The 25,693-nt window shown below is 42.5% G+C and overlaps 2 protein-coding genes and 1 long non-coding RNA gene across 3 annotated transcripts; 1 reads left to right on the top strand and 2 right to left on the bottom strand.

Annotated features, from left to right (window-relative positions):
* Nucleotides 1-288: 288 nt before the first annotated feature.
* Nucleotides 289-1,257, top strand: LOC115176217 (uncharacterized). The gene is made up of 2 exons (XR_003872184.1): nt 289-624; nt 718-1,257. It is a non-coding gene; the product is annotated as an uncharacterized LOC115176217 (long non-coding RNA).
* A 2,518-nt stretch (nt 1,258-3,775) lies between these two features.
* On the bottom strand, nt 3,776-8,102 carry LOC115175744 (SH3 domain-binding glutamic acid-rich-like protein 3). Its single transcript, XM_029735211.1, has 3 exons — nt 7,932-8,102; nt 6,331-6,498; nt 3,776-6,146 (listed from the first exon to the last, which is right to left on the bottom strand). Exons 1-3 carry the CDS (start codon nt 7,974-7,976, stop codon nt 6,081-6,083), a joined length of 279 nt encoding a protein of 92 aa, XP_029591071.1. The 5' UTR covers nt 7,977-8,102; the 3' UTR covers nt 3,776-6,080.
* A 6,041-nt stretch (nt 8,103-14,143) lies between these two features.
* Nucleotides 14,144-21,034, bottom strand: LOC115175743 (membrane progestin receptor alpha-B-like). Its single transcript, XM_029735210.1, has 3 exons — nt 20,845-21,034; nt 16,029-16,276; nt 14,144-15,909 (listed from the first exon to the last, which is right to left on the bottom strand). The coding sequence occupies exons 2-3, from the start codon at nt 16,214-16,216 to the stop codon at nt 14,991-14,993; spliced, it is 1,107 nt and encodes a 368-aa protein (XP_029591070.1). The 5' UTR covers nt 16,217-16,276; nt 20,845-21,034; the 3' UTR covers nt 14,144-14,990.
* Nucleotides 21,035-25,693: the final 4,659 nt, after the last annotated feature.

Genomic DNA, 25,693 nt, shown 5'->3' with positions numbered 1-25,693 from the left:
TCCTTTACTTTCGGTTTTGTTGTGTACACCAGCTGAAAATACAATATTTTTGGTTATAAAAAATATATTTCACAGCGATTTAGATGGTACAATTATCCGTGACACAATGACTGCCTGTTTTCTCACAAATGAAATTAGGCAAACTATTTTAATTTTAGCAACCAGGAAATGGAAAGATTTCTGCACATTCCACCTTTGAGAAATTAAAGGTTCTTTTTTTGAGCTCATGGCATAGCCAATGAGGCGGAGAAGCTGGAGGAGGACAGGAAGAAGGTGAAGTGCCGCACTTACCCAAATAGGGTAAGTGCTCATTTTGGGTGCCTTTACCGTTCATATTTAGGTGCCGGAGCTCCACAACACTTTGAGCTAATATTCTATGAGGTGGAGGAGCTCAAGCAGTAGAAAAATTGAGGTGCGAGTGCTCAGCTTTGGTGATCTCATGCCTAAGTCAAGCACTGGTTCAGTCAGGGATAATAACAGAATAAATAAACCAGCAAAACTGAAAAACAGCCACAACAAGCTGTTGTTCTTATGGATCAAACTGTTTCCTTCCTAAGGCAATGATTGACCCCCCAGTACCGTACTCAACTGAAGACGAAAGCACAGGTGGTTCAGGGGGAGCTGGTATGTCCTTGTTTTTTAACTGCTGTAAATTGACATGATGGGATCATCCCTGCTCACCCAACCTCTGCTTGTAATGTGTCTGTTGTCCATTAGGAGGCAGACTGCAGGATCCTGGGAGTCCTGCTGGAGGGGGAGCAGGAGGACTGGCGACTGGAGAGTGCACGTCTGGATGGAATTGAAGCACGTCAAGGAGCAACTCCAGCTGGATAAGGAAGCAGAGTTTGTCGTCCTGTACAGGTCGGTATTAGCATGAGCAGGCCTGGAGGCTGCAGGAGGATGAGTGGAGGCTGCAGACCCAGAGGATGTCCCAGCAGGGCTACCGGGACAAGCTACTGAACCAGGATGTTTGTTCTTAATTGCTAAAGCACTTGATTAGTTGTGTCCCATGTTCATACTCGTCTTCCTCTCATAGATTCAACGCAGAACCCGTTCAGCCTGGACATGAAGAAGTTGTGAGGTCATAAAGACACGGCACAATCATATGTTCTTATACATTTGTACAAAGAATGAAGTATACCAACACCATGCTTATATGTTAGTTGCTGAATGTGGTGGTTAAGTTTGTTACGTACTCAGCAAAATGGTGAGGGATAGTTTTACAATTCAAAGAATCATAAAAAAATCTATAAACAAGACCTAAGATTGTGAGTTTTTGTTATGTAATTAAAACATATCATATTTTCTTTGCCTGTCCGTTTCTCTGCGCTCATGGAAGAAACACTTTGTCACACAATACAACAAACAATTTATCATTAACAGACAGAATAATTAGATTATTTTCCTTAGTTGGATATCTGCGATTTGTCATAATTATCAACCTATAAAACATATGTGAAGCATATACAATACTTTATAGACAATCTGTAAGATTTACCCTTTGATTTGGAAGAGTTTTGGATCTAAATAGCTTGATGAGATTCGTACTAAAGACACATACTCCATTGTTTGTTTTTGTTCTTGTACAACAGGGCTGTCAAATTCATTCCATTCCTAGTGTCTATGTGTTTATGGTTTTTCCTTTCAATTAAGACAACCAGGTGAGTGGACTTCTTTACTAATTAGTGACCTTAATTCATCAATCAAGTACAAGAGAGGAGCGAAAACCCACAAATACTTGACCCTGCATGGAATGAGTTTGATACGTATCGTACAACAAAGATTTGTAATTCTTTGGGCCTACTTGAAACCAATACACATTTCTATGAAGTGCTTGTGTGAACAGAATTGCACAGCAGTGAAATGCATTAAATGCATGTCTTGATGGAGGTACATTTCACTCTGTTTCTAAATAAATTGTGCTTTATCAACTTATACCTGGCCATAATACATTTAATTTGATCCCACCAACATGATGAATACATGAATAGTAAATAAATGAACACTTTCACAAATATGATTAATCTTGGATCTTATTACTGTTGCTATTTCACCACCAGATGGATGGATATACGTGCAGCATCAGATAAGGCTCACAGCCGGTTCCCATCCAGAGCCATGCTGTATACAGTCACAGCTCAGTTCTCATCAACATAGAGGACAACTTGAACAGGAAACGCTGAGTGGGCGTTTTAACTTCCTGTGCCTGAACATGTGTCAATGTCAGGACCTGTACACTGAACGATTACAAGCAGCAAGCAGTATAATGAGGTTTTTATTCTTTTAAAACAACTTTGATCGTGTGAGAAAATTCAGTGGTTTCCTGCTCTTCCCCCGTGAGATGTGCACTACATGACCAAAAGTATGTGGACACCTGCTCATCAAACATCTAATTCCAAAATCATGGCCATTAATATGGAGTTGGTCTTCTCTTTGTTGCTATAACAGCCTCTACTCTTCTGGGAAGGCTTTCCACTAGATATTGGAACATTGCTGCGGGGATTAGTGAGGTCGGGCACTGATGTTGGGCGATTAGGCCTGGCTCGCAGTCGGGGTTCCATTTCACCCTGAAGGTGTTCGAAGGGGTTGAGGTCAGGGCTCTGTGCAGGCCAGTCAAATTCTTCCACACCGATCTCAACAAAGCATTTCTGTATGGACCTCGCTTTGTGCACAAGGGCATTGTCATGCTGAAACAAGAAAGGGCTTTCCCCAAACTGTTGCCACAAAGTTGGAAGCACAGAAGAGTCTAGAATGTCATTGTATGCTGTAGCATTAAGATTTCACTTCACTAGAACTAAGGGGCCTAGCCCGAACCATGAAAAACAGCCCCAGACCAATATTCCTCCTCCACCAAACTTTACAGTTAGCACTATGCATTGGGGCAAGTAGCGTACTCCGGGCATCCGCCAAACCCATATTCGTCCGTTGGGCTGGCAGATGGTGAAGCGTGATTCATCCTTCCAGAGAACGCGTTTCCAAAGGCGACGAGCTTTACACCACTCCAGCCGACGCTTGGCATTGCGCATGGTGATCTTAGGCTTGTGTGCGGCTGCTCGGCCATATTGTGCTGATGTTGCTTCCTGGGGCAGTTTGGAACTCAGTAGTGAGTGTTGCAACTGAGGACAGACGATTTTTTACACACTATGCGCTTCAGCACTCGGCGATCCCGTTCTGTGAGCTTGTGTGGCCTAAAACTTTGCAGCTGAGCCGTTAGATGTGTCCACTTCACAATTACAGCATTTACAGTTGACCGGGGCAGCTCTAGCAGGGCAGAAATTAAATGAACTGACTTGTTGGAAAGGTGGCATCCTATGAAGGTTCCATGCTGCCAATGTTTGACTATGGAGATTGCATGGCTGTGTGCTCAATTTTATACACCTGTCAGCAACGGGTGTGGCTGAAATAGCTGAATCAACTAATTTGAAGAGGTGTAATTTGAAGGGGCACAGGGCCCTGTAACATTCCTCAATGAGATGAAGTGAACCGCAAATGGAAAGGCTGTCTTAATCAAGATATCAGAGAGCCGTAAGAAAAATACCACTGAATCAATATAGTATCTGATGAATATACTGTATGTATATTTAATGTACTGTGTCCTTTTTACAATATGTTTTTCCTTCTCTCTGTTTTGACAGCTTTGCAATCGTATTTGTAATACTATTTATTGTACAATGAAGAATATGTTCATAACACACTCAAGACCAAATTAATCAACTAGATTTTTGAAAGTGACAACTGAGTCCTTGATTCACATTTTAAAACACAAATAGACCTATTAGCCATTATTCCTTTTTATTTGAACCATAATACTTATTTGACCCTTTTTCCCAATCTTCTTGGAAGACAACAGCATCTCATTCCCTATATTTCATTTTTTATTTATTTTGGCCAAAGGGGCTTTGGTCCAAAAGCAAAGCAGTAGTTGGAAGAGAGAGACATGGAATGTCGAACATATAGTTGATAGAGAATAGCTACACATCATTGACCAATAACACATCAACCACCATCAAATGACAAACATTGTCTGTGAAGGCTGCCATTACAGAATAGAGGTCCCACACCTACATACCCAGATATACTATGCGTGTGGTGGTGCGTTGCCAGACTTCGTCTGAGATAGATGAAAATCAAGGTCCGTATGTGTGGAACCAGGGGTTATAATGATAGGTATGCTATTGCACAGAGATTACATTGGGGGCAATATATTTTTTTTTTAAATGATGACATACAGGGTAAAAGATGTGGGACTCTACACATGAAACGGCACATACGTTTTTCACAACCTCCCATGGAAGAGAAACCCGTTGGAAGAAAGAGGAGTAGACACTTGAAGTACTAAAAGTGAGGCCTTCAACTTTCCCCGTGTGGTGAGTTAGTTTCATCTAAGGATGAGATGGTGTCAGTTCAATCTGAAACACTTTCTTTATCCACTCAGGAGCCAAACGTCAGTAAAACAGTGGGAATGTGAGGCAGAGTTTAATGTGCATAGTTGTCTTTACTGCATCTTCAAGCTAGTTCGAGATTGAATTACACATTACCACAGATAGAACAGTCATTGGGGCTTATAAATTCAGGGGATTATAATACTCAAACTCAGTTCTTACAGTAAGGATGTACAGCTGTAGTACCAGTAACAGTGTTATGTATTTCTGCGACAATGTCCTATAAATATGTCTATTTTATGTCTATGTAAGACCAATGATTGACGATCAGGTAATTCCCAGCAAACGCAAGTGGTCTCTTAAAAAAATACAGCAGTCTTTGGAATGCAGTAACGTTGAGAAAAGTAAGACTATATTGAGGTCAAAAGTGACTGTATCCAGCTGTAAAGCACATTCTCACATTTATTGGCACCAAGTTTAACACTTTGAAATGCTGTCTGTCTGTTTTTACCATATTCTGTAACTCTCCACTATGGACTCACCTTTCCAGCATGGATCTTTGACACCATTAGCATTGAAATGTTTTGGACCAAAGTAGAATCCAGTTCATTTATTCTGTCTCTAACACAATTCAGATTTCTTTAGGGTTCTGTGATTGTTGGCTTCTACATTATCCATGCTACGTTCTCCTATCCATGTTGATGTCTACAGTCGGCCCAAGTACATTTTGAAAATGACTTTGTTTGTCGATATGAACAACATGGAAGTCAAGTGGGACAGGTAAGGAAAATACAAACACCGCTAAATCTAAGTAATGGTAACCAAGTATTCTGTTTTTTTGGTCTGGGTATGAAATGGCCCCTATTCTCTACATAGGCTGTGTTTAGACAGACAGCCCAATTCTGATATATTTTTTTTCAGATCAGCTCTGAAAATGATCTGATGTGATTGGTCAAAAATAGAATGAGTGAAAAGAAATATCAGAATTGAGCAGCCTATGTAAACGCAGCCGTAGTGCACTACATTTCACCAGGTCGATATAGGGAATAAAAAGGGTCATTTCAGGCCAAGATTGATTCCTGGTGAATGTTAGCCTCTTGATTAGTGGACCTACATTGGTAACATGTACAGCCCAGATTATTTGACCTAATTACCACACATCTAGATTAGGCAGCTCCATTGATCCCACAGACCAGACTCAGACTGATTAGTGACACGAACACATCGGACCAGGCAGGCCTGGGTTCAAATACTATTCCAAATACAAATATTTAAGCATTTGCTTTTGTCTGCATGGAGTGCCAGGTGGGTGAGGTTTGCCCTTTTTGGACATTTCTATTGGTTCAATTGCTACAGGAAAGCTTCAAAAAAGTACCACTTAAGAATTTAAAATGATTTGAAAGTATTTGAACCCAGATCTTAACCAGAAAGGACCACAAAGGGAAACAGTGACGAAGGAAACAGGGAGAACATAATAATTGCCGTATAAAACATACACAATAATTTCAACAGTGGTTAGGTAAGAGTCCAGCGGGGTGGGGTGGGAAGGGGTGCGTGTGCCTTTTGATTGGTTGGTTGTATTTGGCATTCATCATGGCATTGAGAAAGAGGGCGGGCACCGCCAGTGGGGCAGAGGGGTAGTCAACGAGCCTCCCTGGGGAGGTGTGGTGGGGGACGACGACACACGACTCTTCCTCATCACGCCATCTTCAGAAACTGTTCCACTTTGTCCTCCTCCACTGCGTCCGAAAACATCTCATAGTTCTGGAGGAAAGAGACCAAACAGAGTAGAAGGTATTATAAAGGGGTCATCACATGCTTATGCCATCTAAGTAAACGGTTAGCCACCTTTTCATCTATACTTATTATCCTCATACTGTTAGATAAACACTCAACACACACACACAACGCTGTCAGATCTCACAAATACTAATTCTCCCTTCCTTACCCCACAGTACTGGTCCTCATTGAAGATCTGTGGCGGGACAGCCGTGGGGTTCCCTGCCTTGCTTCTCATCTCGTCCCTGACCTCCCCGCCCACTGAGATGTCAATCAGCTCGTACTGGATGCTCTTACTCTCCAGTATCCTCATCACCTCCGCCTGCTGAGACTTCACCTGGAGGGGGAGAGGAAAGGGTCAGTTCAGGATCAGGGACCCATTAACACTGTTCACACTACTGTGGCTAGCTAAACTGAGTTTAGTAGTACTGGCCTGGTTACACATTTAACACAGCGCTGAAAAGGACGATGTGAAAAGACATATCAGAGTCAGCACGGTACAGTTTGGTAAGATAGTGTGAAAAGGGCGCAAGCTCTACTTGTAGTACCAGGCACCAAACAGTCAGAGCTTTGTTAATGTCTGCTGTTAAGGGAGATAGATGGGTAGCATTAGCACTTCTATGATTATCCTGACAGAGAGACAGAAAACGGCTAAGTAGATCTAAGTAGTCTGCTTTGCCTTTAAAAGCTAGAAGGGTTTATCCAATGTGTGGTTGATGATTAATTGTGCAACGCTATCTTGTTGGGTCGGATTGAGGAAGTTGGGGGTTGGGGTGGGTTTGCTATGTGTAACCACGTCTATCTACTTCACCAACTGCATGCATCCTGGCATTCAATGGGCAAGGCAGGAAGACACACCACGTACTACTGAAAGCCGATGAAAATTACCATTAGAAAACAAGAGGAAAGCTAGGGTCAAACCGAATCCCTTACTTTTTCGTAGAGGAGGTGAAATTACATAACTTACGGCTAAACATTTTCAAAGTCTTCGATTAAAAAAGATCGTGTATCATATGACTCGATGGTTATAGGCTATGGATACATTGGCAGTGCAATGCAGAGGCCACCGAAAAACAAATTCCCCTGTAATTGACACCAGATGTTTAACCGCGATGTTTTGCATATATTTATACATTGTGTCCACGCTTGAGCGATTGCAAACTCTTGGGAAGTACGCTGCAACATTTGTATCAATTTGAGAAATTCCACTAAAAGCGAAATCCTGTCTGTTTATAATGCTTCTAGACTGCACAAATAGTTCACATCCACCGTGTATGCAGGTATACGGTAGTCATTGCTGACAAGTACGCTAACCTAGTTCCACTTGTCTAGACATGCATCGATTATATCAGGTAAGTTGCAGAATGCGAAAAATATGCATTTGACATGTCCTCATTATTCGAATAGGTTCGTGAGATCTACCGCCAAACGCAGACAGAGGAAATAAAGCAGAACAATATCACTTCCGTCACCATTTTCGGGGTGAGTTTGCATTTCCTGGTGTGTTTTGTTAGTCTCTAAATTAAGTCGTTCTTCAAAAACGTTGCGATTGTATGGTAGACTGAATAATAAATTATGCCACACATGCAAACAATTACATTCTTGATCTAAAACATGGAAAAGTCGCATTGTATATATGCTGATCAGATCCTGGGATGGATCGTTGACAGGGCGTTGGGTGTGTCTTTCAGACTGGTCCATAAAGGGTCCATTAGAAATGTATCCACCTGCAAGAATACAATATATCAATGAATCTCCGTTTCATCTCACCTCTCTGGATGCAGTAACGGTGGTATAATACAATTTGACGCCCATGATTGCGATTCTCGATATCCCTTTGTGTTGTCACACGAACCGCGAATAGCTCTCTTGCGGAAGACTACGATCAATCGCCTCCCGCGGCTGAAAAGCCTCTATTTGCTGTGTGGTTTAAAGGGCCAGTGCAACTCTTTAGTACGGTGTGTAGTTTGATGGGACTGTGACATGTAAATCTAGCCTGTTATTGGCATATAGTCCAGTGTGTAGTAAAGTTAACCAGCCTGGAATAAAATGATTACCCATATCCAATTATAAAGATTTATTTCAGCTTTTTTGTTTGAGACTATATGAACAGGAAGGGCAGTGGTCTGAAGTACTTAAGTAAAAATACTTTAAAGTACTACTTAAGAGTATCTGTACTTCACTATTTATATTTTTGATAACTTTTACTTTTACTCCACTACATTCCAAAAGAAAATGATGTACTTTTTACTCCTTACATTTTCCCTGACACCCAAAATAACTAGTTACATTTTGAATGCTTAGCAGGACAGGAAATTGACTAATTCACGCACTCGTTTGTAAAGGATGTCTGAGTGTTGAAGTGTGTCCCTGGCTATCCATAAACGTAAAAAAAAAAAAATGGTGCCGTCTGGTTTGCTTAATTAAAGGAATTTGAATGTCCAAGCGTAGGGTTAGCTCCAGCTTTGTCTGCTGATTCAGGTTTTTCCTACATGGGATAAAGAGGAGCTGAGCTGGGTGGCTTGGCAGGCAGCAGTAGCTAAATGCACTGAACAAACCAGGAAGAGGGCCAAGACTGGAATCAGACCCCCAAAACTGTGTCCTGGCAAGCCTGGTCAATCAGCATAATTCAACATCCATTTATTGATCAGTGTCTACATCAGGATGGGACTGCTTGTGAGCGTTGAAGGGAAGCTTTGTGATCTCAAAGTCATAGAATATGGACAGATAAAACTGTGTTCAGACAAACAGATCTCATTCTGGGCAGAGAGGCTGACAAGTAAAACAGATACTAAGCCTAAAATGCCCATTGGTATACTGGTGTCAAGATTATAATTTGCGCACTTAACGCCCTTTGGTAAATTCTGAAATGGGATTGTTAGCCTATCACACTGTGGATGAGTTTCAGTCATTAATGAAGAGCACAAGCAGAGGACAAATACAATGATCATTTCAGCACTGTGATGGAGCATAGAACAGTAGTAGGCTGTAATGTGTCAATGTTACATCGATCAAACCAAATCCTAGGGTTACTAAAATAGGCTCCAAATGTTACATAATTTCAAGGGATATAACGGGAACACTATACAATATGGAGACAATGGATGGATATTTGAACTATTCACATGGATTCGTGGCATACCAATACATATCATTTGTGTTTCAGATCAGACGCTTTGCCTCTCCACATGGAGGAAGCAGTCGCCTAGAGTTCAACACTGCCCTCTGCTGAGCTGCGTGAAATGCTTGGAGACAGACATGACAGCAACGTAACGGTTACAATTTCATTGGGTGAGTTTGAGGTTGCAGTAATAACGAAAGGAAAAGGTTGTGGGCTTCAAGTCGTTTTTTTAATTACTGTTCTACAAATGCCATGAAGTTAAAGTATTGGAATGTGAATGCCCTGCAAATTGTTAGGATTTCTGACTTGTCTTAGTAAGACTGCATTGTTGTGAATAATTTTTTTCCATTAGTCAGTGGGAAACTATACCTGGAGCAGTGGCCACCTGTCATGTTCTCTAGTTGTTTTGTGCTTCACGTGTTTAGCTAAAATAAAAATATATATATTAAAAAAAATGTTAAAGTTTGGGGTCACTTAGAACTGTCCTTGTTTTTGAAAGAAAAGCAATTTTTTTTGTCCATTAAAATAACATCAAATTGATCAGAAATACAGTGTAGACATTGCTAATGTTGTAAATGACTATTGTAGCTGGAAACGGCTGATTGTTTTATGTAATATCTACATAGACCTACAGAGGCCCATTATCAGCAACCATCACTCCTGTGTTCCAATGGCACGTTGTGTTAGCTAATCCAAGTTTATCATTTTAAAAAGGCCAATTGATCATTAGAAAACCCTTTAAAAATTATGTTAGCACAGTTAAACTGTTGTTCTGTTTAAAGAAGCAATAAAACTGGCCTTCTTTAGACTAGTTGAGTATCTGGAGCATCAGCATTTGTGGGTTTGTTTTCAGGCTCAAAATAGCCAGAAACAAAGAACTTACTTCTGAAACTTGTCAGTCTATTCTTGTTCTGAGAAATGAAGGCTATTCCATGCGAGAAATTGCAAAGAAACTGAAGATCTCGTACATCGCTGTATACTACTCCCTTCACAGAACAGCGCAAACTGGCCCTAACCAGAATAGAAAGAGGAGTGGGAGGCCCCGGTGCACAACTGAGCAAGAGGACAAGTGCATTAGAGTGTCTAGTTTGAGAAACAGACACCTCACAAGTCCTCAACTGGCAGCTTCATTAAATAATACCCGCAAAACACCAGTCTCAACGTCAACAGTGAAGAGGTGACTCCAGGATGCTGGCCTTCTAGGCAGAGTCTGTCTTCTTTTGCCCATCTTAATCTTGGCCAATAAAAATAAAAGATTAAGATGGGCAAAAGAACACAGACACTGGACAGAGGAACTCTGCCTAGAAGGCCAGCATCCCAGAGTCGCCTCTTCACTGTCAAGAATCACAAGCAATGGACATTAGACCGGTGGAAATCTGTCCAAATTTGAGATTTTTGGTTCCAACGCCGTGTCTTTGTGAGACGCAGAGTAGGTGAACAGATGATATACGCATGTGTGGATCCCACCGTGAAGCATTGAGGAGGAGGTGTGATAGTGTTTTGCTGGTGACACTGATTTATTTAGAATTCAATGCACACTTAACCAGCATGGCTACCTTAGTGGGACTATCATTTGATTTTCAACAGGACAATGACCCAACACACCTCCAGGCTGTGTAAGGGCTATTTGACCAAGAAAGAGAGTGATCGAGTGCTAGGTCAGATGACCTGGCCTCCACAATCACCCAACCTCAACCCAATTGAGATGGTTTGGGATGAGTTGGACCACAGAGTAAAGGAAAAGCAGCCAACAAGTGCTCAGCATATGTGGGAACTCCTTCAAGACTGTTGGAAAAGAATTCCAGGTGAAGCTGGTTGAGAGAATGCCAAAAGTGTGCAAAGCTGTCATCAAGGCAAAGGGTGGTTACTTTGAAAAATCTCAAATATAAATTATATTTTGATTGGTTTAACACTTTTTTGGTTACTACATGATTCCATGTGTGTTATTTCATAGTTTTGATGTCTACACTATTATTCTACAATGTAGAAAATAGTAAAAATCAAGAAAAACCCTTGAATGAGTAGGTGTGTCCAAACTTTTGACTGGTATACATACATACATACATACATACATACATACATACATACATTTTGGGGGGCATTAATATGTGTCACATATCAGTTTGCAAGCAATGTATAAACTAACAAATATTGAGTTAATAAAGCCACATACAAACATGCTCTTGTTTGCTTTCTTGAGTAAGGCAGCTCCAAAATGCAGGTGTTTAAGCCTAGCTCAGTGCTTTCTGTGGTGGTGGGGCAGCCAGCGGGAAATACAGAGCATAGGGGTTGGTAATGTTCTCTAGTTGCACCGTGATTGGCTCAGTGTTCTGTCACTCATGGGGATACTACGTCGCCACAAAATCTACTGGAAGAGATAAAAAATTCAAGCCCCTTGGGCTTATAGTCATTGGCCAGATAAAATGACGTTATATCTAACCTATATTTGATTGGACTGATCATGTCAACGTCATACTTTCTAAATCTTAGCTCGCAAGCAGTCTTCATAATGAATCACGTCAACAATCTACTTGCAAATCCTTTTCAATCCTATGAAGATAAATTATAAATAAAACGTATCGGTGCTCATCGGCCATTGGACATAAACATGACAAAAGTTGGAAATCGCAAATTCAACAAACAGTGTTTTGGAAGAAAGCAGTGGCTAACTGCAAGTGTTGCAAAGCAATCACTCTCCTGCTATTCAGTGGAGTGGGTGTGTGGTCCAAGTCAGGGTTTAAAGGTCTCTTTTCCAAGATAAACATTCAATACAACACCATGGGCTAGAATAGGTTGAATACATTGACCATGCTGTCAATCCAGCATGACTTCTGCCGCCTTCAAAACAACTGGAAATCAGAGAGTAATGGACAAAGGGTAAACATTAACAAAGCCGGATTGCATCACAGCACTGTGGAGAGCGAGAGAGCGAGAGTCCTTACCAGTCCTGGCAGTGGGAAGCCAGGGTAAGAGGGAACACATTTTCCTTTTCCCCCTCATGGTCACTCAAAAGGAAAAAGGTAGCAATGGAACATATAAACGCACCAACAATTTACAGGTTATAAACTAGTCATGTATTACTGTACGATCACGACCATTACATACATAATTTGACACCATGTCAATTGAAAATGTTCAATATTACACAGTAGCTTTCAAATCTCAGTCAACACAAGGTCAGGACTTTTCCAGACCAGAGAACTACTAAGCAAATATATTCTAGGATTAAAGTGAGCAAGCAAAAACAACTGTTACAGCAAAGTGACAAATACATAAAAAGAGCACTGTTAGCTTCACCTGCCCCCCAATATAGAAAAGACTATAAAAAAGTTTACATTATTCTAATTCGCTTTGTTAAGGCTTTGTCAGTGATAGGCTAGCCCGGTTCCAGATCGGTTTGCGCTATGACAATAAGAGTTGGCAAGACAGCACAAACAGATCTGGGACCAGGCTAGTGATTGGCTTCATCATCTCCTGTTATGTAAAAGATAAATACTCTCAAGGCACAACAAGAACATGTTGACATAATACAGCATGTTGACATAATACAGTGACTACACAAGTTGCTTACTATAAAAATAAACTGTGTGTATACAATAGCAAGAAAAGTATGTGAACCGTTTGGAATTACCTGGATTTCTGCATCAAATTTGTCAAATTTTATCTGATCTTCATCTAAGTCACAACAATAGACAGTCTGTTTAAACTAATTACACACAAATAATACGTTTTCATGTCTTTATTGAACACACCGTGTAAACATTCACAGTGCAGGGTGGGAAAAGTATGTGAATCCTTGGATTTAATAACTGGTTGACCCTCCTTTGGCAGCAATAACCTCAACCAAATGTTTTCTGTAGTTGAGGATCAGACCTGCACAACGGTCAGGAATAATTTTGGACCGTTCCTCTTCACACAACTGTTTCAGTTTAGCAATATTCTTGGGATGTCTGGTGTGAACCGCTCTCCTGAGGTCATGCCTCAGCATCTCAATTGGGTTAAGGTCAAGACTGACTAGGCCACTCCAGAAGGCCTATTTTCTTAATTGTCCTGTTGCATCACCCAACTTCTGTTGCACCAAAGCAGCCCCAAACCATGATGCTCCCTCCACCATACTTTACAGTTGGGATAGGTTTTTGATGTTGGTGTGCTGTGCCTTTTTTTTCTCCACACATAGTGTTGTGTGTTCCTTGCAAACAAATCAACTTTAGTTCTGTCCACAGAATATTTTGCCAGTAGCGTTGTGGAAAATCCAGGTGCACGTTTGCAAACTTCAGACGCGCAGCAATGTTATTTTGGACAGCAGTGGCTTCTTCCGTGGTGTCCTCCCATGAACACCATTCTTGTTTAGTGTTTTAAGTATCGTAGACTCGTCAACAGAGATGTTAACATGTTCCAGAGATTCCTGTAAGTCTTTAGCTGACACTCTAGGATTCTTCTTAACGTCATTGAGCATTCTGCGCTGTGCTCTTGCAGTCATCTTTCCCTTACGATCACTCCTAGGGAGAGTAGCAACAGTGCTGAACCTTCTCCATTTATAGACAATTTGTCTTACTGTGGACTGATGAACATCAAGGCTTTTAGAGATACGTTGAAAAACAAGGCATGGTTCACATCAGGCAACGGTTCTTGTGAACAGCAAACTCAAATTTTGTGAGTGTTTTTTTTAATAGGGCAGGACAGCTCTAACCAACATCTCCAATCTCGTCTCAATGATTGGAGTCACCTAACCTGGAGTCCAATTAGCTTTTGGAGAAGTCATTAGCCTAGAGGTTCACGTACTTTTTCCAACCTACACTGTGAATGTTAAAATGATGTGTTCAATATAGACAAGAAAAATACAATAATTTGTGTGTTATTAGTTTAAGCAGACTATGTTAGTCTATTGTTGTGACTTAGATGAAGATCAAATTGAAATCCAGGTAATTCCAAAGGGTTCACATACTTTTTCTTTCCACTGTACATGTATGTCTAATCTGACATAAGGTTTACATTGACGGATTAATTAATACACTTTCTCAGCAGTTGGTCCAGTCCAGCCTTGGTTTGTGACCCCACATGAGTAATACCCAGTTTATACTCTCATAGGTGAAAATGTGCAATGTGGGTAAGTCAATTTGTCTGCCTATAAAAGTGCTCTAGATGTGGATAGATTGATCAGCCTGGCATTAAAATGTAAAGCTCCTATAAAAAAAATAGTTAGCAGTATTGTTGATATTCAGAATCATGTATGCTTCCTTTTCCAACAACATAATACTACTTTGAAAGTGAATAAACTTTCAGTAAACTATCCCTTCAAGATCAATTCATTTCATTGTCTGAGTGCTGACAAGGACTCACATCACAATGTTTCTTGGCAGTAGTTAGACATACGTTGTTGTAAAAAAAAAAAAACCATTATGGAACAAAACTAGCACAAGTGTAACAGAAGCATTGAGACACAAGATTAGACATACTGCTATAGGAATACTTCCGTCATAGTCAAGGACACAGGTGCTGTAGAGAAACATAATATTATAGAAACAAACTCGAGCAGGCTAAGGAAGGCAGTGTGTGTCGAGTCGAACAAGGCCACATTGATCACTTTGGTACCAACCCAGCGGGCAAAACTGGGCAAAAGTTTTGGGCTGTAATAACATCAACTCATTTCAACCAGTTTTGCCCACTGGGAAGTGATTGTAAGTCTCCTACACAGTGACCTACCCAGTTCATTTGGACTTGTCTCTGCAGTTCAGCAACCGTTTTACTTTCCTTGCAATGAAGACTGCTATGCAGACACAGGCCACCAGTGTGGCTCCATACTGCACCAGATAGACAGTGGCTGCTCCCTCTCCGTGTAGCTGTGTGTAGAGTGGCCGTCGGCCCAGGTAGTCCAGGTGAGAGGCCTGGATCTGACAGAGAGTACAGATAACCAGGAAGACGTGGAAGAGCTGGTGGCCCTGCCCCAGGAAGTCACAGTGGCCTGGGAACAGACGCTCTGGGAGGGGGTTAGTGAAGAAGAACGCACTGGACAGGAAGAAGGCAACCTGGCTCCCATGGAAGGATATAGCCGGGTCGCCAACTACGCCACTGGCCGGGGCAGCGATGTCATCACTGTGCAACGTGGTCCAGAGGGACCGGAGGAGGCGGTGGAACACCGGGCTAGTATCCCAGGCATAGGCCATAGCCGAGGGAATCACCTGCCCCACCTTCCGGACCCAGACCCGCAGGCTGTAGTTGCGATACTTCCCATAGCAGCAGCCTAGGCAGGACAAGCAGCAGAGGAAGGTGGCAGTGGGCATGAAGACTGGGGAGACCCACTGGTGGTAGTTTGGTTCCACAGCATAGTAGAAGTGAGCCACGGCGCTGCCGTACTGATACTGAGCCACTCCTACATAATCCAGGAAGAAGAAGCAGTAGTGGTAGAACTCTGATTTGGCAGCCAGGAGGTGGGCTACAGTGCTGCAGGCCATGTAGGCCAGGGAGGACAGGAGGAGAATGAGGAGGGGCCAGGCGTGGGCGTCGTCGATGAAGTCCACTGTCTCAGCTAGCTGTAGGAACTTGACCAGGACCAGGAGAGACCCTAGCAGGTGGGTCCACACGTTGATGGTCTCGTTGTGACGCTGGAACAGCGACAGGAAGTAGTACCTGTATTGATCAGGAGACAGGACACCATTATGTAAGCTTCTTTAAGAGATGTCTTTACTATGATAAAACCGGATATGATGTACATAGCATTATGGGTATTGTAGTACATGTTACAGTACCTCCAGCCCTGGTGGAGTGGTCGGTAGCCGGCGTGGATGTAGCGCTCTCTGAAGAACCCGGGAACTTCGGTGTCCCGTAGTGTGCCTGGCATGGAAGGGGCGGCCTCTGTCAGCATCTGGGGCACCGCCCTTACCTGCTGGAGGTTGATGAACAGACGCCCAATCCGCTCCATGACGATCGTTGCCATGAGGGATGGTTTGACGGATGGACTGTTGTTGCTGGCTGGACAGCTTCAGGAGACTGGCAACTGAAAGAGAAGGAGGGTAACACCATTAGAAAGAAATTTAGAATAGACCAGCTCTGAATGCTGACACTTCAAAACAATAACTAAGAACGAAAAGAGGCTCAAAATGACAATTTATTTGAAAACTGCAGCCCAAGTAAAACTATTGGCAGTAAAAACATCACCTTTGCTGGAGGACTCCCCAAACATAACTGACACACAGGTTAAAAAAGTTCCTTCAATTAGGTGCAATTATGTGCACCTGTGTCAGTATGCCAGCACGAAATGAAAAAACGGAAACAATGAACAAGACAATAAGCATTTGGGGTGTGTGCAATTGGCAATCAGCGCAGGCTATGAAAACTTTGAATGTTGAATGAAATAGCAATGAAAATTATTATTTAAAAAAAAATAAACATCACATTACTTGCTTCAGCAGTTCAATTACTTTAAAATGAGTCTCTAGTCCAAGTGAAGGGCTCTTCTTCACAGTTCCTCTGTAAAATGCTGCCACCTCAGTAGAGAGGACTAGCCTGGTGAGTGCATGCTCAGTTTGGTTTAACCAGGCAAACAGAGGACACCCTTTATGCTGGCCCTACCTGGCTAGAACACCAAGGCCTGGGACAGGAGGCCAGAATACACCAGACATGTTTCGATTCCTGCAGCAGACCTGACAATGTATTAACAGTAGGTCGCCTTAATCTGCAATTCATCTGCAGTTAACATTGGAGGGAGAGGAACGGAGGAAGAACAACATGAACTCTTCAACCTTGAAGATGAACAGAGAAAATATATCTTTCTGAGCAGTGTGATGTAAAAACTGAACTCTAATTGCTCCAGTAAATCATTCTGGATAAGAGCGTCTGCTAAATGACTAGAATGTAAAAAGTAATGGGAGCGTACCAACTAAACACGCAAATCTGTTTTTAATCAAGCAATCAAGTTTTAATTTCCTGAACTGGTGAAAGAATGTATTTTCAGAAGCATACAGCATATGTATGTCATCCAACCACAAAGCACTATCAGACATGTTTACACAGTAACTAACTTTTTTAGCAGATATTGGCCACAAGCCCACATCTGATAAAACAGAGTTGCTTATGAACAGCAACTTAGTTGCAACACCTTCAAAAACGGGATCCTTAAAAAAAGATGACATGATAACAAGGCATATTCAGTCAAGTATTCTAATTTAATCAACACCCATTTCCTATTTTCAACCCTGTCAAGTATTTGCCTATGGCTTATGCGACTGAGGGATTTACACTGTGGCACCTGTGGACGAAAAATATTGTTGACACCCGTGGAGGCACCTCAGAGGAAGGACCCTCCTCCTCAGTGAATTTCATATAAATAAAAAGTGAAACATTTAAAAAGTTATCATTTAGATTAAACTATACTAAATATATTCACGTCACCAAATAATGTATTAAAAAACATAGTTTTGCAATGAAGGTCTACAGTAGCCTCAGCAGCACTCTGTAGGGTAGCACCATGGTGTAGCCGGAGGACAGCTAGCGTCTGTCCTCCTCTAGATACATTGACTTCAATACAAAATCATGATCCTCCTAGGTTCTCACCCCCTTCCATAGACTTACACAGTAGTTATGACAACTTCCAGAGGACGTCCTCCAACCTATCAGAGCTCTTGCAGCATGAACTGGCATGTATGTTAAGGTATAGAGTATTCCCATCTAAGAAGTAGATGCACAATGGATGGCCATTACCCTCATTCTAACTCAAACATATTAGCTCACATTGTTGTGATTGATTGATTACCATCAGAAATAACATCTAATCCCTGAACAGTTTTTTATATTTGTTTTTAATAAAAAAATTAAGGAGACGCAAGAGAGAGAGAGATTCATTTTTTCCCACTTTAACTTAGCTAGCGAATGCAGCTGCTAGTTTAGCCTATTCAAACACCCAGCTCAAACAGAGCGGGATGCTATGTTAGCTAGCTGGCTATGGCGATCGAAAACGGGACCTCTTCCAAGTAAAGGTAAGCTTTTGGTTTTATTAATTTATTCCCACCAGGGCCAGCCGGTGTAACTGCAAAACTGCTTGCTAACTGTACACTCTACTGCATGATTGTAGCAGGTTTACTAATGCATTAGTTCTAGTAGCTAGGTTGATTAGCTAATATGGTGACAATGACTTAGGCTGTGTGTAGCAGTTATGAAATGAAGGTTTGGCTTGAAAAGGTTTTTTCACCTGTTTACGGACAGCTGATGTGTTGTACACTGCAGTCCACAAGCGAAGGGAAAAGGTGAGAGGAGGAGAGCATGTAGATGAGAGAAGGAATAATGCAACAAACAAAATGCTCATGCTGTTTGTATGCGGCTGCTATGATAGTGAACTGTGTTTGCGTGTGATCAGGTCTGTATTCATTCCGCCGATTCTGTTGAACAACATTTATTAAAGCGGAACGAAATGGGGATAAAAATACAAACATTTGCCTCCCGAGGGGTGGAGTGGTCTAAGGCTCTGCATCGCAGTGCTGGAGGCGTCACTACAGACCCGGGTTTGATCCTAGGTTGTGTCGCAGCCGTCCACAACCGGGAGAACCATGAGGCGGCGCACAATTGTCCCCGCGTTGTCTGGGGGACAATTGGGTTTGTCCGGCCAGGATGTCCTTGTCCCATCACGCTCTAGCGACTCCTTGTGGCGGGCCGGGCGCATGCACGCTGACTTCGGTCGCCAGTGGTACAGTGTTTCCTCCAACACATTGGTGCGGCTGGCTTCCGGGTTAAGCGAGCAGTGGGTCAAGAAGCAGTGCGGCTTGGCGGGGTTGTGTTTCTCAGGACGCATGGCACTCGACCTTCGCCTCTGCCGAGTCAGGAATTGCAGAAATTGGACAAGACTGTAACTATCAATTGGATATCACGAAATTGGGGAGAAAAAGGGGTAAAAAGTAAAAATGTTGGACTAATGATTACACCCTATATCAGCTAGATGCAGGCAAGCATGTGCAAGGTGGTATTGAATGTATCCCTGTCTGTCACCTTGATTACTCAAATTTCTCTCTCGACCTGTTGTAAACTGTCATTCATAGTCTAGGTTGTAGCAACCTCATGATGGGTATAGGGAAAATTCTAATATCATGTAGTAGCCTAAACATATTGATATTACATTGAGCTGGGTGAATGGAATATTAATGAAAGTCATTCAATATGCTGTAATAGAAATAAGGCAATGCTCATAAAAATAATGATCATCCTCCCTCATCTTAAACGTCACTGACAGCAACTGGTTGACACCCAATAATAACTAATTCAAGACCTCACATAAACCTACAGTATACGTCTCTCCCTTCAGCATCTCCCATGTTTTAGTAGGTGACAAAAGGAGTGGCAATCAGTGAGAAACAATCAATCAGTGAGAAATATATTTTCTGACTGTGCTCTTCCACAAATTAGAAAAACCCATTTCACCCCATCAAATACTATAACTTAAAATGTTGACCAATGTTCCCTCTAAACTGCAGTAGCCCCGAGACCGCTGCATGAAGCGCAGAATAAATATCTGCCCATGGAGAGAAGAACTTCACTGACCTTTCTATAGTTTTCCCTGTTAAATAACACTATAAACGTTTCCCTTTACTGTGGCAATAGTGATCGAATCAAAGCAATATTAGCCATTTCAATGCAACATACCGAAACAAAACGAACCTAGCTGGCACAGATCCATATAGACCATTGCTATATGGATCTGTGCCATTTACTGGACCATGTTTACAGCTGTGGCCATGAGTAGATGCACTTGTTTTGAGATCAAAGCAAGAGATGCATGTAGCCACATTTTGTTCATATCCTGTGCTAGTTAGTGAGTTATTAGCCCAGTTATATAAAATGTGTAGTCAGCAATAGGGGCGTGATTACTTCTTACAAGAGCACAAAATGTGTACATTTCTAGACATCTTTGAAAAGCGAGTCAGGTAAAGAGTTTAGGTCTTAAAGGGGCAGTGTTGTATTTTGAGACAGGCTTTAATAAGCTAAGTAACCAATAGGCAGAGGGTAGCATAATTTGTCTGATTCTCTGTAATAATGGTATGGGAATAATAATACATTTCATTTTGTAAAGTGGTTTCTTGCATCAAACACCACAACATTTGGATAAACCGGTTAATGTCAAGCCCTGCATGTTTGTTTTTTCATAAGTATCATTGAATGTAGGCCTACATTGAACAGCACACATTGGCTGCTACTGTAGACTGAATGATAGAACAGCTATTTCCATGTTAAAATGTTACGGGATGCATTTTCTCCATTGTTTTTGATGGTAGGCCACGACATCGTGATCAAATAACCACAGAAGACCACTTGGCCACTGTTAAAACTGTACGCCTAGTGTTCACAGTAAAACGCGTGCTGGAAGCTGCACAGAATTTTCACAACGTTCAAGTTTGCGCTCAGCTGACCTGAAATTTGCTCAGTGCCAAAAATAATTGAGGGAACATTGACGTTGACATACATTCAGTTTCATTTGGTATAGGCTACACTAAAATAATTTGTGCTCTTTCTTGGGTACACGGTTTAACCTGAAAAATAAAAAGTTAGAGAATATTGCGCAAGACAAGAGGGAGGAAATACCAATGCATGTGGGTCTTCTTCTTCCTCTTCAAGGCTGCTACTGTAGACCTACTTTATTAGACTACACCAGACGGCTCCTGGAGACGAAGAATAGTCGGCAGGTTCTTTCAGCTTCAAGATGTGATGATCGTCCTACTGTCTCGGTCCCGGTGCCCCTCCGACAGTCATCGGCCGGTCGATCACGCCTTCCTGACCGGTGTCAGCCTTGTCAACCACTCATATACTGGAATGCAACAGATGCGTGTCCAATGGCAAGTAAGTAGGCGGTGGTTACCAGCAGAGGACAGAGAGAAGAAAAATGGTATTTATCTTGGCTACGGGAAACTTTCGGTTGGACGTCTGATTGACTGCGAACTGTCCCTCATGCCTTTCAGAAGATTCACAATGTAACTGTTTCTAGTCAAGTTTAGATTTCTCTCTGTTGTTTCACATGCCGGTGAAATTGTTTCAATAGGTTAACACAGTAGTAGCCTATAACCTGTTGGTTTCGAGAGAAGAATACCGAGGCACAAAATACTGAAATTACTTTCTGAAAAACCACACCCTCTTAAGCCGGAAAAAGAAAAAATGAGAACTCCAGTTTAAATACATCAAAAACGAAGTAGCCTAGATATTAGCCTGCTGTATAGCTTCTACGTGGAGTCTAAATGTAAAATGTCATTTAAGTTCCAATGGTATAAAACACCGCAAATACAACAACAAAAACTCCAGAACATGGGCTCATCAGGGATATTCTTTAGCATGGATGTGTCCAGAACGTGGTATCATGGAACGAAACTTTTCCTGCCTGTGTGTTTAACATGTTTCAAACAAGGAGAAGCTATGTCAATGGCATAGCACTGACAGCATTATTCAAACGTTTGAGGGGTTATATGTCTATGGGTCTTGGTGCCTTTCATTTCAAATGTTTAATATTCTGTATTATCAGCAAAAGCATTTGATGTGGGCTACACAATCAGGTTTTTAAAAACTGCCAAATCCTATTTGTGTCTGCAGTTCGGTCACTCAGTATTGCCTGCATATTAAACGTGATTGGAAACCATACCACAGACGTTTGCCAGAGCATATACAATGTACAAAACAAACTAAGAATGAACTGCTTCAGATAATCAACAAAGGTCTGCTTTGTAGCTTGGAAGCTCCCTTCAAATGGTGCAGACAATTATGTAATATGTTGGCAGTACCTCATTGGCAATGCCCTACTCATGGGGTTGTTCCCCAAAAGATGTGGAGGGGACATTTTCCTCTGCTGCTGAAACACCCAATAGCTATTTTTTAAATACACTGCTCAAAAAAATAAAGGGAACACTTAAACAACACAATGTAACTCCAAGTCAATCACACTTCTGTGAAATCAAACTGTCCACTTAGGAAGCAACACTGATTGACAATACATTTCACATGCTGTTGTGCAAATGGAATAGACAACAGGTGGAAATTATAGGCAATAAGCAAGACACCCCCAATAAAGGAGTGGTTCTGCAGGTGATGACCACAGACCACTTCTCAGTTCCTATGCTTCCTGGCTGATGTTTTGGTCACTTTTGAATGCTGGCGGTGCTTTCACTCTAGTGGTAGCATGAGACGGAGTCTACAACCCACACAAGTGGCTCAGGTAGTGCAGCTCATCCAGGATAGCACATCAATGCGAGCTGTGGCAAGAAGGTTTGCTGTGTCTGTCAGCGTAGTGTCCAGAGCATGGAGGCGCTACCAAGAGACAGGCCAGTACATCAGGAGACGTGGAGGAGGCCGTAGGAGGGCAACAACCCAGCAGCAGGACCGCTACCTCCGCCTTTGTGCAAGGAGGAGCAGGAGAAGCACTGCCAGAGCCCTGCAAAATGACCTCCAGCAGGCCACAAATGTGCATGTGTCTGCTCAAACGGTCAGAAACAGACTCCATGAGGGTGGTATGAGGGCCCGACATCCACAGGTGGGGGTTGTGCTTACAGCCCATCACCGTGCAGGACGTTTGGCATTTGCCAGAGAACACCAAGATTGGCAAATTCGCCACTGGCGCCCTGTGCTCTTCACAGATGAAAGCAGGTTCACACTGAGCACGTGACAGACGTGACAGAGTCTGGAGACGCCGTGGAGAACGTTCTGCTGCCTGCAACATCCTCCAGCATGACCAGTTTGGCGGTGGGTCAGTCATGGTGTAGGGTGGCATTTCTTTGGGGGGCCGCACAGCCCTCCATGTGCTCGCCAGAGGTAGCCTGACTGCCATTAGGTACCGAGATGAGATCCTCAGACCCCTTGTGAGACCATATGCTGGTGCGGTTGGCCCTGGGTTCCTCCTAATGCAAGACAATGCTAGACCTCATGTGGCTGGAGTGTGTCAGCAGTTCCTGCAAGAGGAAGGCATTAATGCTATAGACTGGCCCGCCCGTTCCCCAGACCTGAATCCAATTGAGCACATCTGGGACATCATGTCTCGCTCCATCCACCAACGCCACGTTGCACCACAGACTGTCCAGGAGTTGGCGGATGCTTTAGTCCAGGTCTGGGAGGAGATCCCTCAGGAGACCATCCGCCACCTCATCAGGAGCATGCCCAAGCGTTGTAGGGAGGTGATACAGGCACGTGGAGGCCACACACACTACTGAGCCTCATTTTGACTTGTTTTAAGGACATTACATCAAAGTTGGATCAGCCTGTAGTGTAGTTTTCCACTTTAATTTTGAGTGTGACTCCAAATCCAGACCTCCATGGGTTGATAAATTGGATTTCCATTGATTATTTTTGTGTGATTTTGTTGTCAGCACATTCAACTATGTAAAGAAAAAAGTATTTAATAAGATTATTTCTTTCATTCAGATCTAGGATGTGTTGTTTAAGTGTTCCCTTTATTTTTTTGAGCAGTGTATAACAAAAGATAAAGGGGGTGTTCTTGGCAGCTCCAAGCTAGTTCTTAGAATTTGGTTGAGTTTTACTTTTTCCCTAGGGTTCTCTGGGTGTACTACACTATATATACAAAAGTATTTGGACACCCCTTCAAATTAGTGGATTTGGCTATTTCAGCCACACCCGTTGCTGACAGGTGTATAAAATCGAGCACACAACAATGCAATCTCCAAAGACCAACATTGGCAGTGGAATGGCCTTACTGAAGAGCTCAGTGACTTTCAACATGGCACCGTCATAGGATGCCACCTTTTCAACAAGTCAGTTCATCAAATTTCTGCCCTGCTAGAGTTGCCCTGGTCAACTGTAAGTGCTGTTATTGTGAAGTGGAAACGTCTATGAGGAGGAACAGCTCAGCTGCGAGGTGGTAGGCCACTCAAACTCACAGGACGGGCAAGTGCTGAAGCGCACAGCGCATAAAATCGCCTGTCCTCGGTTGCAACACTCACTACCAAACGGCCTCTGGAAGCAACATCATTACAATAACTGTTTGTCGGAGATTCATGAAATAGGTTTCCATGGCCGAGCATCCTCACACAAGCCTAAGATCACCATGCGTAATGTCAAGTGTCGGCTGGAGTGGTGTAAAACTCGCCGCCATTCGACTCTGGAGCAGTGGAAACGCGTTCTCTGGAGTGATGAATCGCGCTTCCTAACCCTACAGCATACAGTGACATTCTAGACAATTCCGTGCTTCCAACATTATGGCAACAGTTTGGGGAAGGCCCTTTCCTATTTCAGCATGACAATGCCACCATGCACAAAGCGAGGTCCATACAGAAATTGTTTGTTGAGATCGGTGTGGAAGAACTTGACTGGCGTGCACAGAGCTCTGACCTCAACCCCATCAAACACCTTTGGGAAGAAATGGAATGCCGACTGCGAGCCAGGCCTAATCGCCCAACATCAGTGCCTGACCTCACTAATGCTCTTCTGGATGAATGGAAGCAAGTCCCTGCAGCAAAGTTCCAACATCTAGTGGAAAGCCTTCCCAGAAGAGTGTAGGCTGTTATAGCAGCAAAGGGGGACCAACTCCATATTAATGCCTGTGATTTTGGAATGAGATGTTCAAGGAGCAGGTGTCCACATACCTTTGGTCATGTAGTGTATTTTGCTTCATGGTATAGAGAATATACCGAAGTATCCCTTGAGAGATTTTTTGGTAAAAACATAGGTGGGTGAAGCCTAAATTCTGTGGGTAAGTAGGTAGGTATACCCAAAACACGTATCTAGCACAACAGGTGGGTTAACCCCAAATGCAAAATACAGTTAAAGGGATAGTAAATGCAAATTACAAAATTACACATTTTTTTACCGTGTAAGCAGTCTATGGACAAGGTAAACTGGGTTTACTTGAATTACCCTCCATTACTGATCCTCTGCTTTCAAGGTATTTGTTAATGGTCAGCTGTCAGCAACCTAGAAAACAAATAAGTGTAGGTTACTGTCGCCATTAGCCAGTATTCAAGCTTTTCTTGTTCAGATAATTGCTTGGGGCGTTTTCAGTTGTTTTTCTGCCTTGTATTTAAGAATTATGTTACGATATCTGAAACACCTAAAGAATCGTCTGGTCAGACACAAGCTTGGCTGCTGTACGGATTCTAAGGTTACATAACTTTTAGGGCTGGTTTCACAGATTCAGATTTTCCATTGAGCTTTTTTTTGTTTTTGTCCAGGAGTTGGCTTAATCTGGGTGTGGAAAACCCTTCCTCAGAAAGCTGTTTTGTGCCAAACTATTTGAACATTTGAAATTATTTAAAATATATCCACTGTGTGGCACTGTTTCCTTTCACATGGATGTACGCTGAGTACACCAAACATTAGGAACACCCTCTGAATATTGAGTTGCAAACCCCCCCCCCCCCCACACACACACACACACAACTTTTGCACTCTGAACAGCCTCAATTTGTTGGGTCATGGATGCTTCAAGGGGTCGAAAGCGTTC

This window comes from Salmo trutta, chromosome 36 (genome assembly GCF_901001165.1).
Source record: "Salmo trutta chromosome 36, fSalTru1.1, whole genome shotgun sequence".
Lineage (NCBI taxonomy): Eukaryota > Metazoa > Chordata > Actinopteri > Salmoniformes > Salmonidae > Salmo > Salmo trutta.
Note: the sequence above shows the minus strand (reverse complement) of the source record. Positions and strands in the feature narration are given on the sequence as shown.

Excerpts from the sequence above, each read along its gene's own strand:
- LOC115175744 (XM_029735211.1), bottom strand. The coding sequence starts at position 7,976 with ATGGGCGTCAAATTGTATTATACCACCGTTACTGCATCCAGAGAG. Across the intron at positions 6,499-7,931 it reads CCGTTACTGCATCCAGAGAG|GTGAAGTCTCAGCAGGCGGA; the intron begins GTGAGATGAAAC and ends CTCCCCCTCCAG. Across the intron at positions 6,147-6,330 it reads ATGAGGACCAGTACTGTGGG|AACTATGAGATGTTTTCGGA; the intron begins GTAAGGAAGGGA and ends TCTTTCCTCCAG.
- LOC115175743 (XM_029735210.1), bottom strand. The coding sequence starts at position 16,216 with ATGGCAACGATCGTCATGGAGCGGATTGGGCGTCTGTTCATCAACCTC. Across the intron at positions 15,910-16,028 it reads CCACTCCACCAGGGCTGGAG|GTACTACTTCCTGTCGCTGT; the intron begins GTACTGTAACAT and ends TGATCAATACAG.